This window comes from Sorex fumeus, unplaced genomic scaffold (assembly GCF_029834395.1).
Source record: "Sorex fumeus unplaced genomic scaffold, SorFum_2.1 ptg000030l, whole genome shotgun sequence".
NCBI lineage: Eukaryota > Metazoa > Chordata > Mammalia > Eulipotyphla > Soricidae > Sorex > Sorex fumeus.
In genome coordinates, this window is record NW_026606087.1 from 3,646,823 (window position 1) to 3,660,282 (window position 13,460).

The window sequence follows — 13,460 nt, forward strand, 5'->3', positions numbered from 1 at the left end:
CTATACAGATGTAGGCTAGAGTCAAACCCATTATAGTACTGTTGATATATCTGTGGGCAGAATTGCAGACAAATAAAGAAGATACATAAATAAAGTCTTAAGGGTATTCTGCAGTAAAGGAAAATTGTTGGGAAGATGGTTCCAGCTTCTCCCTGCATGGAAAAATGGCTTGGAATCCCCTCAGCTACTTATGCCTGTTTACTTGCCTGAAATCTTAAAATTCTGAGTCTCTCTTTAAACAGTCTTTAAATCTATGTTTTTATGTTTTTCAACTGGTAAATATTAAAAAGCATGTCAGCAAAAAAGAAACTCTGCATTCAAATAAATTTGGGAAAAGTTGTCTGAAACCAAGTTAAAGAAATCTCATTTTAGCAGGTCTTTGCAAAGCCTTCCATAAGTTAATTCTTATTATGAAAACGAAGATGGTGTAGATGGGATTTCCCAAATCTTTTTAACCATAAAAACCAGTTTCCTCCACAACTCTTTACCCCTGAGCACCATTCTATATCATGCAATTCTGTAGATACAGATTTGAGATACCTTTGAGGAATACTGTTGGCTGGTCAAAACCTTTTATCAATTATTATAACTCACCAAAGAGAGGGACCAGAAACCAAATAGCAAAGGGCCCAAGAGGATGCTATATATTTTTAATTTTTTATGTTTTGGGGCCACACCTAGCAATCACTGTATCACTGTCATCCTGTTGATCGTTGAATTACTCAAGTGTGCGCCAGTAACATCTCTATTCCTCCCAGCCCTTAGATTTTAGCAGTCTCTTCTTACTCGTCTTTTCCCAATGATTGGAGGCTCTTTCAAGGTCAGAAGAATGAGACCTGTTGTCACTACTATATTTAGCATATTGAATATGCCACAGGGAGCTTGCGAGGCTCTGCCCTTGTGGGCGGGATACTCTCGGTAGCTTGCTGGGCTCACCGAGAGGCATATATTTATATTTTTTCTTTATGATTTGTTGCCTACTGTCTGAACCCCATCAGATATAGTGTAGTAATAGTGGGAAATGGGTAGGAAGTGTCTTATAATGTGTCGGGAAAGCAGCCTGGAGTGTGGTGGTGGTTGAGTAGTGGAGGTTGGCTGTTGTGGCTGGGTCCCTTGGAGCCAGGAGGGCTCTCAACCACCCCACACCTGGCGCAGAGTCCGGTGGCATAGTTCTGGGAGCCTCATTTTGTACTCTCATCTGGGAGGAGCATCCTGAGTTCTGGAGGGTGGCTAATGAGATTATCTAGTGCTGGTAAGATTTGGTTTATGGTTGTGATCCCTGAGTCACTGGAGACTGGGGGAAGCAGGCAGAGGATCTCTGTTCCAGAGTCCCGTTAAGTCCAGAGTCCAAGGTCACGAAGTTCCGCATTATCTGGGTTTCGTGGGACTTCATTCATGTGTGAGGCTTGCATGAATAGCAATATTCATGGGTTATTCCTGGCTCTGTGCTCAGGAACTAATCTTGGCATTCTCTAATCCCAAGAGGGCACTATTTTTCTTTTTGTGGGGGAGGGGAGTTCATATTTGTCAAATGCACAGGCGTTACTCCTTGCTCTGCACTCAGGAATTACTTCTGGCAGTGCTCGGGAGACCATATGGGATGCTGGGAATCTAATCCAGGTCGAGAGCATGCAAGGCAAATGTCCTACCTGTTGTACTATCACTCCAGCCCCAAGAGGGCACTTTGATGGAGGAAGGACAATAGGACCATGAAGCAGAGTCCAGGGATAATGGAGATTATAGTTAGGGCTCAGGTAAACATTGCACAGATACTGGATGTTAAATTCCAGATGGAGAACAGTAAAAATCACCCTAACTTGGTTCATAACTTTTCTTTACCAGTCCCAGTATCAATATCTCTAGGACACTGAGAGTAGCCCAGAAAGTCACCTTATTAGCTGAAAACTGAGACTCAGGCACAGAATTCTCTTTGCAGCCTATCAACAAGGACCACAGTCCCATTTTAGAAAGTCAAGATACCTGAGGGCCAAGAAATGATGCAACTGATTTGATGCCCCCACAAAGCCACTTTCCTCTCTGCAACCACACCATGACCATGGGGAAGGGGAACGAAGAGTTATCAGCACCCACGTTCACTTACTTGAGGATCACACAGCCTGTTCCTGCTGGCGGCGCGATCCAAAACACCTGGATCCGTGTCCTCCTCCGAGGGGTGCTCTCTGTGACTGCTACAGGGCAGTTGCTCATAAATTGGGTTTCTTCTTCATCTATGATCTAAGACAAACCAAAGAAAAATATCCACCTTGAAACACAATGTCACTTGGGGAAGACTCAAGTTTCCAAGTTCATACTTCCTTAATTTTATTTTTAAACTTGTCGTTTTGTGTTAGCAGTTCTATGTCCTCAGACACTAGAATAATGCCTGGCATCAACTCCCAGTTTAATACTTGTTGAATTAACACGAAGGCAAGAATTTGGCTCATGTTTCCCCTCTGTTCTCTGGAACAGGATCTGGTGTCAGCACTTTGAAGAACAGGCTACTAGGTGATAATTTGCTCATTTTTCTGGGACAATCTGTGTGCCATTTCAGAAAAGAATTAGGGAGCGAAAATCCAAAACAAACAAAACAAACGGTAGAGCTAGATTTTAAATGGAAAAAAAAGAAGTAAATACACTTCTGAAGAAAGCAGACCAAAATACATAAAATATCTCTATTTCACAGCCCTGTTTACCCTCACAATTTAACTTTTCTAATTTGTGTATTTTACTGGTATTCTCCCAAGTTAACCATCAAGTTTCCTATTATACTGCAAAAAAGAAAAAGAAAGAGAAAAGGGGTAGCCATTCCCATTCCCCGAGGCTGTTTCAGCATTTTTTTTCTTACTTGCTTCAGGGTAGGCTGCCAGTACTTTCTTATTCCCTTACAGGAGCTATTTAAATTGTAAGACTCTGTGAGATTGGGGGTGGGAAGGGAGGGGGATAGAGAATTATCCTAATGCAATGGGTCCAAAGTAGAAACTCCAATAGTTTAGTAGTTGTATCATGAGTAGTGTTAATAGTAGTTACTATGTGACATTTATTAAGTGTTTAGCATAGGCCTAGCACTAAGTTAAATCCATTTTCTGAATTACTTAAATCTTCAAATACAATTTAATGAGATCACCATAACTTTTAAAAATTGCCTTCTTTTAAAAATAACACAACTGTCACAAAACTCTTCAGTTTATCATGTTTTCATTATTAGACAAAGAAAAGGCAATCTTCTAATATATTTTATCTCTGTCTTCTTTGTGCTACTTCTATTTTCTTTCCTACTAGTACCTACTATTTAAGTCCTTCTAAAATCACAATATAAATCCCATGAAATGATATAAAATTGTTTTCTATTTTAATGTTTTTACATTTAATCTTATCTTTTGAAAATGTTAAGATTAGGGGTTGGAGTGATAGTAAAGAGGGTAAGGAGTTTGCCTGCACATAGCTTACCCAAGTTCAATCCCCAGCACCCCACATGGTCCTCTGAGCACCACTATGAGTAGATCCCTGAGTGGATATCCAGGAGCAAACCCTGAGCAGCACTGGGCGTTAGTTACCCCACGACAACAAAAACCAAAACCTTAAAGTATGTTAATATTATTACAGATGGTTCCCTTAAATAGTCCTATTTATTTATTTATTTATTTATTTAACATTATAATGGTACAAAAGAGACAGGTATTCAGTGGCAACTGTACTTTGAATTTGTTGCACCTGGGTCAGGAATATGTGATATGACTTTCTCTTATAATGCCGAATTATGGCAGTAAGCTGAAGTTCCAGTCAGTCATGTGTTACCATGGCATAAACAACCAATACTTTACATGTTCCATGCAACCTATGGTTCTTACTTGGTATCTGATAAACCTTATGATAAGTGGAGGAAGATATAGATAGATATAGATATAGATAGATAGATAGATAGATAGATAGATAGATAGAGTTTAATTTATTACTTATGATTACTGCCAACTATTCTACTGCATGCACAGATCTTGTTTTACTTATCCACACTCCCAATGAGGGACATTTAGCTGACTAACAGCTCTTTACTCCACAAATATTCCTTCAGTGAATATCCTCATGATACTTGACTTATGAGTACACATGAGAGTTCCTCAGCAATATAAAAACCATGTAATGGGATTGCTAGGTTGCTGGATTGTGGATATAATCATATTAATTTCAATAAGTACTGCCAGATTTTCTGCAGAATGGCTACACCAACTTTTATTTTATTAGCTATGCACAAGGGTTCCTATTTCCACATGTCCTCACCAGTATTTGAGAGATTTTTAAAAATATTTCCAAACTGGTGAATACAAACTAGTATCTTGTTTTACTTTAGTACCAGCACCTTTGCACATCTCTTAATAAATTTATCAGACTTCATCTTCTGTGAATTGCTACCTCAGCATGTTGGTCAATAATTTTTTCTTTTTATTGTTGATTTCTAAGAGTTTCTAGACTCTTTTTTAGGAGTTTCAATTTACAATATCTTTAAAATTCTTCATTTAACATAAATAAATTTCATCTAGTTATATTCATCTGGCTGGAGCAATAGCACAGCAGTAGGACGTTTACCTTGCATGCAACCAGCCCGGCCAACCCGGGTTTGATTCCTCCGCCCCTCTCGGAGAGCCTGGTAAGCTACTGAGAGTATCTTGCCCGCTCAGCAAAGCCTAGCAAGCTACCCGTGACGTATTCGATATGCCAAACACAGTAACAACAAGTCTCACAATGGACACGTTACTGGGCTCACTCGAGCAACTCGATGAACAATGGGAGGACAGTGAGTTATATTCAACAAGATTTTTCCTAAGGCCTGTATTTTTGTGGTGTGGTCTTACCTAAAAAGCTAAAATCCCAAAGATGCTTTCCAGAATTTTCTTCTATTAGTTTTATCATTTCCCCTTCCACGTTCATTTCTTCTACCCAATCTATATTCTCCATGCTATGAGCTTTTTAAAAAAAATGATAAATAATATTTTAGAGCAGTTTTTAGTTCATAGCAAAATTGAGCAGAAATTCTATAAGTTCCCACATTTACTTTTTCTTGTGTTATTACATTAGATAGGACTTAAATTACAATTTTGAAAATTACTGGAGAAAGGTGACATCATTCCTTTATATTAGTACTGTAGCACTGTCCTCCCGTTGTTCATCAATTTGCTCGAGCAGGCACCAGTATCATCTCTAATGTGAGATTTGTTGTTACTGTTTATGGCATATCGAATATCCCACAGGGAGCTTGCCAGGCTCTCTGAGAGGGATGGAGGAATCGAACCCGGGTCGACCATGTGCAAGGCAAATGCCTTACCTGCTGTGCTATTGCTTACACTTGGTTATGGTGTACATTTTCATGCATTGTTGGATTTGATTTGCTAATGTTTTAAAATTTTTTATTAGTGAGACACCATGAGGTACAGTTGTAGACTTACAAATTTTTGTGCTTAGGTTTCAATTATACAGTTATCAAATACCCATCCCTCCACCAGTGCCTATTTCCTACCACCACGGATCCCAGTATCTCTCCTATCCCCCATCCCCCCCCATCCCACCCTACCTCTGTGGCAGGGCCTTCCCTTTTGTTCTCTCTCTCCTTTTGGGTGTTGTGGTTTGCAAAAGAGGCATTGAGTGGCAATCATGTTTGGTATATAGTCTACTTTCAGCATGCATCTCCCATCCTGGGAGGATCCTCCCAACATCCTTTATTTGGTGCTCCCTTCTCTATCTGAGCTCCCTTTTCCCCTAGCCTCCAAGCCATGGAGCAACCTCCTCGTACTAATCCCGGCCACTCTTGGGTGTTAGTTTTCTATTTTGTTACTTTATGTTCCCCAGATGAATGATTTGCTAGTATTTTTGTTGAAATATTTTGCATCTTTGTTTATGAGGGATATGAATCCGAGATGTTGTCTTCCTGCAATGTCTTTGATTTTGGCTTTAGAGTGAAATTATCTACAAAGAATGAATTGATGACTAGAAAACTGGTACAAATTATTATTTAGAAGAAGATCTTGTGTTATATTTAAAAAAGATATTAATCCTTAACTCAATTTCTTTAATAAGTGCAAGTCTGATATTAGGTTGTCTAGTACTTATGAAGGTTTTGGCAAATTGTATTTTAAAATAAACTGGTTTATTTCATCTAGGTTATCACATGTGTGGGCATCAAGTAGCTCATGGTACTTCTTTATCCTTTCTTTAGCATCCATTGGTTCTGTAGTGATATCCCTTCTTTTGTTATTGATATTAGTAATTTGTGTCCTTTCTCAATTTGGGGGGGGGGGTTATCCTGGTTGGGAATACCAATTTTATTCATCTTTTCTATTTTTTTCTCAAGTTATGTATTTATTTTTTACAGTAGTCTTTATACTCAGGCTTTGGGTATACAAAAAATTACTGCCTCTTACTATATTGAGCCTTTCAAAGAATCAGATTTTAGCTTTATTTATTTCTATTGATTTCTTATATTGAATTATTTATTTATTTATTTATTTATTTATTTTGCTTTTTGGGTCACACCCGGTGATGCTCAGGGGTTACTCCTGGCTCATGCACTCAGGAATTGCTCCTGGCAGTGTTCAGGGGGCCATATGAAATGCTGGGAATCGAACCTGTGTTGGCCATGTTGGCTGCGTGCAAGGCAAACGCCTTACCCGCTGTGCTATCGCTCCAGCCCGAATTTTTTATTTTTCTGAACAAATTTCTATTTTTTTCTTCTGCTTATTTTGGATTCAATTTTCTTATCTTTTCTAATTTACTGAAATAGAATTTTAGAAAACCTCATTGACATTATTTATTTTAAATATTTTTTATAATATCCTCATGCTATATTTTTCTTTGGGTTGGAGCACAGCAGGTAGGGCGTTTGCCTTGCACACAGCCGACCTGGCCGACCCATATGATTCCTCCACCCCTCTCGGAGAGGCTGGCAAGCTACTGAGAGTATCTCGCCCGCACAGCAAAGCCTGGCAAGCTACCTGTGATGTATTTGATATGCCAAACACAGTAACAAGTATCACAATGGAGACGTTACTGGGCCCGCTTGAGCAAATTGATGAACAACGGGAGGACAGTGACAGATATTTTTCTTTATTCACAGCTTTTGATATATACCACCAATTTTGATAAGTTGTGTTGTCACTCGGGGAAAAGGGAGCTCAGATAGAGAAGGGAGCACCAAATAAAGGGTGTTGGGAGGATCCTCCCAGGATGGGAGAAGCATGCTGAATGTAGACTATAGACCAAACATGATTGCCACCCAATGCCTCTTTTGCAAACTACAGCACCCAAAAGGAGAGATAGAGAACAAAAGGGAATGCCCTGCCACGAATGCAGGGTGGGATGAGAGGGAATGGGGGTGGGAAGGATACTGGGACCTGTGGTGGAAAATGGGCACTGGTGGAGGGATGGGTACTTGATCATTGTATAACTGAAACCCAAGCACAAAAATTTGTAAGTCTACAACTATACCTCATGGTGTTTCATCAATAAAAATTTTAAAAAAGATACTTTAGAACGTCTTTGGAAATCTCTTTTATTCGACCAATGTATCAGTTTTAAATATATTGTTGGAAATCTCCTAATATTTGTAAGATAAATGTTATCACTCGTGTCATATATAAAAAAGCAAAGTAAGGGAAAAGATTGTTTTCAGTGAAAACTAACCATTAGTCTCTGAACGTAATTTCTTTTTCCAATTGGAAAGGGGAATTGGTTGCAAGAGTCCAATGAATTGTGGTAGAAGGATATTTAGGGTGAGCATGATATTGCAATATTATATCCCTAAAACATAAGTATTTTTACACTCTTATAAACTAATAGTACCTCAATAAAAAATTTTAAAATGGAAGTTTTATATTATCCAGCAATGCTACTATTTGTCTAAATGATATAACATTAATTCCAAAGTATATTTGTACCCCAGTGCTTATAGCAGCATTATTCTAAATAGACCCAACCTAAATGGCTAACAACAGATGACTGAATAAACTGTTGTAATATATATATATATATATATATATCTGTGGCTATATAATTTACATATATATTTACATACATTATAATTATAATACTTTTCTGCTGTTAAAAAAGATTAAAGATGCCCTTTGGGACAAAAATAGATGAACCTTGAGGGCCTTCACTGTTATGTGAGGTGAAATTGTAAAGGAAGTAAGAAATGATCATCAATATACTTCACTCATATGTGGAATATGAATCACTAAGGCAAAAATGAACTGGCAAGAAACAAAACTGATTCCTGGACCCTGTGAAAAACCAGAGAAGTTGTCAGAAGGATAGAGAGAAGACTGGAATAATGAGAGGGGTCTTTATAATGTTGGAAAGGCATTGGAACTCTGCTGGTGGGAACGGTAATTTAGACATACCTAGAGGGGTTAAGCTAACCCCCCTGAAATTACATCATATTATCAACCAATAAAAATTCAATTGAATATAGAACATAAAAAATTCAAAAGATTAAGACAAGATGTTCTTGCCTTTGTTTATTCCTTCTTTGCTACTCTTCTCCTTTTGAACATGTATCTGACTTATTTTTCATCTCTTTAAATAACTTCTGAAACAGTTTTTGCATAACAAGTCCAAAACTAATCCCCTAAACTTTTGTTTTAGAAAGTATTTTTCCTTCACTTTTAAATAAAATTTCAAAGGCTACAAAATTCTAAGTTGGTATTTTTCTTCTCTCTCAATACATAAACTATTTCAATTCAGCACTTCTTGTTTGTGTGATTTCTGAGAAAATATTGTATTAATGCTTACTTTATTCCTGTATCTGTAAGGTGATTTTCTCTTCCTGACTTCTCTTGAGATTTTTTAATATTATTTTTATGTAGTTTAGAAATTATATGCTTACATATAGAATCTTTGGGGAAGAGAAACATTTTTCCTTCTTGATATTGTTTGGGCTTTCTGGATATGTGCTTTGTTGTTTGATAATAATTTGGGGAAATTGTGTCATATTTTTTCATATATTTCTTCTCTTCTGGCATTCCCACTACATGTATATCCATATTACAACTGTTACAGAGTCCTTGGATGTTATGTGATTTTTTTAAAAAAAAATAAAGATCTTTGTTTTCCTTGCTTTTCAGTCTTAGAGATTTCTGGTGATAAATTTTTTTTTTTTTAATAAAGTAGAAGTACTGCTATTTGGCTGATCTGAGCGGGACGGGAACCGAGCCCACCTCCCAGCAACAAAGCTGAAGGTCTCCCCCAACTCTCTCCCCTTCCATTCAGGTACAGCCCGCCCCCAAGGCCTGGGACTTTCTCTGGGCATGCGCAGCTAGCTAGATCTCATAGGACAGCCGGTTTTTTCCCCTGATCTGCGCGGGACCAGCGCAGGGACCCTTTCCAGAGCCGCGGCCGCGTAAATATTCTCCCACTACATATGCCCTAGGAACCATAAGCTACCTTCTTAGATGGAATCTTCTCTATTTTAGCTCAGCCACTAGAAACTCAGTAGCCAATAACTCATAAGCCTATCTCAAACTCACACTGCATATCAAGCAGAATAGTAACAGTGAACGTGAAGGATTAAACCACACTTGTCACAATGGTAAAGCAACGCAAAAGCCCACCAAACTTTCTTATTGAAGAGGCTAGCCCAGAAGACATCAACAGTACTGTAGTGTTAGACAACCTCTCTGACAAGGAATTCAGAAGGGAGCTACTTAGGATGCTTAGGGAACTAAAAGAAACAATGGAAAGCAATGCAAATAAAAGACAAGAGGATTTGAAGGCAGAAATGAGGAAAATGCGATCGGAAATGTCAGACCTGAAAAACCTGGTAGGCGAATTGAAAAACTCAGTGGAAGGCCTCAGAAGCAGAGTAACAGCCACTGAGAACAGAATCAGTGAGCTCAAAGATGAAGTTCAGAGACTCTCCAGGAAAGAGCAGAAAATGGAAAAGAGACTCACTATTCGGGAACAGATGGCAAGAGAAGATCGTGACGAAGCCAAGAGGGCTAACATAAGAATTAGTGGAGTCCCAGAGGTACAGGAAGAAAACCTTGATGAAGAAGAAACTGTCAAAGACATCATTGCTACAACGTTTCCAGAGCTGAAGAAAACTTGTGACCACATTCAGGAGGCCCAAAGGGTACCAGCTAGAAGAAATCCAAATAAAAATACCCCAAGACACATTCTGATCAAAATGACCAAAACCTTAGACAGAGACAAAATTCTGAAAGCAGCAAGATCGAAGAAAGAAATCTCTTACAAAGGAGCATCCTTAAAATTCACAGCTGATTTTTCTGATGAAACTCTCATGGCCCGAAAACAGTGGTGGGACATAGTGAAAAAACTCAATGAAATAAATGCCTCTCCAAAAATACTTTACCCAGCAAGACTCTCATTCATAATAGAAGGAACAACACACAGTTTCACAGACAAACAACAGCTCAGGAACTTCATAGACTCAAAACCATGGTTACAAGAACAACTAAATGGGCTATTTTAAGGCAAGAAAGGCCCCTCAAATACACCAAATTTCAACAGAACAATGGGACAAAATCCCATAACAATAATCTCTCTCAATGTCAATGGGCTAAACTCACCAATTAAAAGACATAGAGTGGCAGGATGGATTAGAAAATTGAACCCAACATTCTGCTGCCTGCAAGAAACGCATCTCAATAGTCAAAGCAAACACAGACTCAGAGTCAAAGGCTGGAAAACAATCCTACAGGCAAACAGCTCCCATAAAAAAGCTGGGGTAGCCATCCTAATATCAGACCACATCGATTTCAGAGTGAAGAAGGTCATAAGAGACAGTGAAAGCCATTTCTTATTGATCAAAGGATCTGTACAACAGGAAGAACTTACAATAATAAATGTATATGCACCTAATGAGAGACCAGCAAAGTACTTAAAACAACTACACATAGATTTGGAAAAAGACATCAATAGCAACACAATATTAGTGGGAGACTTCAACACCGCTTTGTCGCCTCTTGATAGATCAACCAGACTCAAGCTTAGCAAAGACATACTTCATCTGAGGGAAACAATGGAAGAAAGGGACTTAGTAGATATATATACAGGACACTTCATCCACAAAAAGCTGAATACACATTCTTCTCAAGCGTACATGGAACATTCTCCAAGATAGACCACATGCTGAGCCACAAAACATGCCTCCATAAAATTAAGAAGATTGTATCAACAATCTTCTCAGACCATAATGAGCTGAAATTAGAAGTAAATCACACACAAAAACAGAAAACTAAATCAAACACCTGGAAATTAGACAGTGCGCTATTGAACAACGAGTGGCTAAGACAGGAAATCAAAGAGGAAATCAAAAGATTCCTAGAAACGAATTAAAATGAGAACACGAGTTACCAAAATTTATGGGACACAGCAAAAGCTGTGTTAAGAGGAAAGTTTATAGCTCTACAAGCATTCCTCAGGAAGGAGGAGCGAGCACATATAAGTAACCTAACCTCACAGCTTAAGAGCTTGGAGAAGGACCAAAAAAAGGAGCACGACCCGAACAGGAGGAAGGAAATAATAAAACTCAGAGCAGAGATTAACGAGATGGAAACCCAAAAAACAATCCGAAAGATCAATGAAACCAAGAGCTGGTTCTTTGAGAAAATTAACAAGATCGATAAGCCTCTAGCAAAACTCACAAAGAAAGGGAGAGAGAAAACCCTAATAAACCGAATCAGAAACGATAAAGGGGTCATTACAACAGAAACTACAGAAATTCAAAGGATCCGCAGGGAATACTTTGAGAAGCTTTATGCCACGGAACATCAAAACGTGGAGGAAATGGATAAATTCCTAGACTCCTACAGACTCCCAAGGCTGAACCAAGAAGACCTGGAATACCTGAACAGACCTATCACCATCAAGGAAATTGAAATGGTAATAAAAAGTCTCCCCAAGCACAAAAGTCCTGGCCCAGATGGATTCACTAGTGAATTCTTCCAAATCTCTAAAGAAGACTTACTCCCAATCCTCTTTAAGCTTTTCCACAAAATTGAAATATCAAAAACACTTCCGAACAATTTCTATGAAGCAAATATCACACTGATACCAAAAGCAGACAGAGATACCACAAAGAAAGAGAATTACAGACCGATATCCCTGATGAACACAGATGCAAAGATGCTCAACAAACTATTAGCAAATAGAATCCAACTACTCATCAAAAAGATCATACACCATGACCAAGTAGGATTCATCCCAGGGATGCAAGGATGCTTTAACATTCAAAAATCAATCAACATAATCCATCATATCAACAAAAGAAAAGATAAAAAGCATATGATTATATCAATAGATGCAGAGAAAGCATTTGACAAGATCCAGCACCCCTTTATGATGAAAACCCTAGCCAAAATGGGTATAGAGGGGACTTTCCTCAACATAATTAAAGCCATCTACCACAAGCCTACAACAAGCATCATCCTCAATGGGGAAAAACTGAGAGCCTTCCCTCTAAGATCAGGGATGAGACAAGGATGCCCACTATCTCCACTGCTGTTCAATATAGTACTGAAAGTACTTGCAATAGCGATTAGGCAAGAAAAAGATATTAAGGGCATTCAGGTAGGAAAGGAAGAAATCAAGCTCTCACTATTCACAGATGATATGATACTATACTTAGAGAACCCAATAACCTCCACCAAAAAAACTCCTAGAAACAAGAGACTGGTATAGTAAAGTTGCAGGCTATAAAATCAATACCCAAAAGTCCATGGCTTTCCTATATGCAAACAGTGAGAGAGAAGAAAGCGACATGAAAAAAAACAATCCCGTTCACAATTGTGCCCCAGAAAATCAAGTACCTAGGAATCAGCTTAACTAAGGAAGTAAAGGACCTGTACAAAGAAAACTACAAAACGCTACTACAGGAAATAAAAGAGGACATGAGGAAATGGAAAAATATCCCCTGCTCATGGGTCGGGAGACTTAACATTGTCAAAATGGCAATACTACCGAAAGCATTGTATAAATTCAATGCAATCCCTATAAGGATACCCATGACATTCTTCAAAGAAATGGAGGAAACACTCCTGAAATTTATATGGAACAATAAGACCCCACGAATAGCTAAAGCAATTCTTGGGAAAAAGAAAATGGGAGGAATCAACCTCCCTAACTTCAAACTGTACTACAAAGCAGTAATAATCAAAACAGCATGGTACTGGAACAAAGGCAGAGCTGCAGACCAGTGGAATAGGGTTGAATACACTGATATCTCTCCTCAATCATATGACCATCTAATCTTTGATAAAGGTGCAAGTAATGTGAAGTGGAGTAAGGAAAGCCTCTTTAACAAAGTGTGCTGGCAGAACTGGACGGCTACATGCAAAAAAGTGTGCTCAGAACTCTGCCTAACACCATGTACAAAAGTAAGATCAAAATGGATTAAAGACCTCAACATCAGACCAGAAACCATAAGGTACATTGAAGACAAAGTTGGCAAAACC

General features: G+C 38.5%; 1 protein-coding gene across 1 annotated transcript in view; it reads right to left on the reverse strand.

Moving 5' to 3' along the window:
- Positions 1-13,460, reverse strand: part of SPON1 (spondin 1) — a 361,268-nt gene that overhangs the window by 252,146 nt on the left and 95,662 nt on the right. Inside the window, exon 3 of the mRNA XM_056116221.1 lies at positions 2,102-2,235. Coding sequence (XP_055972196.1) covers positions 2,102-2,235 — 134 coding nt within the window. The remainder of the gene's footprint in view (positions 1-2,101; positions 2,236-13,460) is intronic.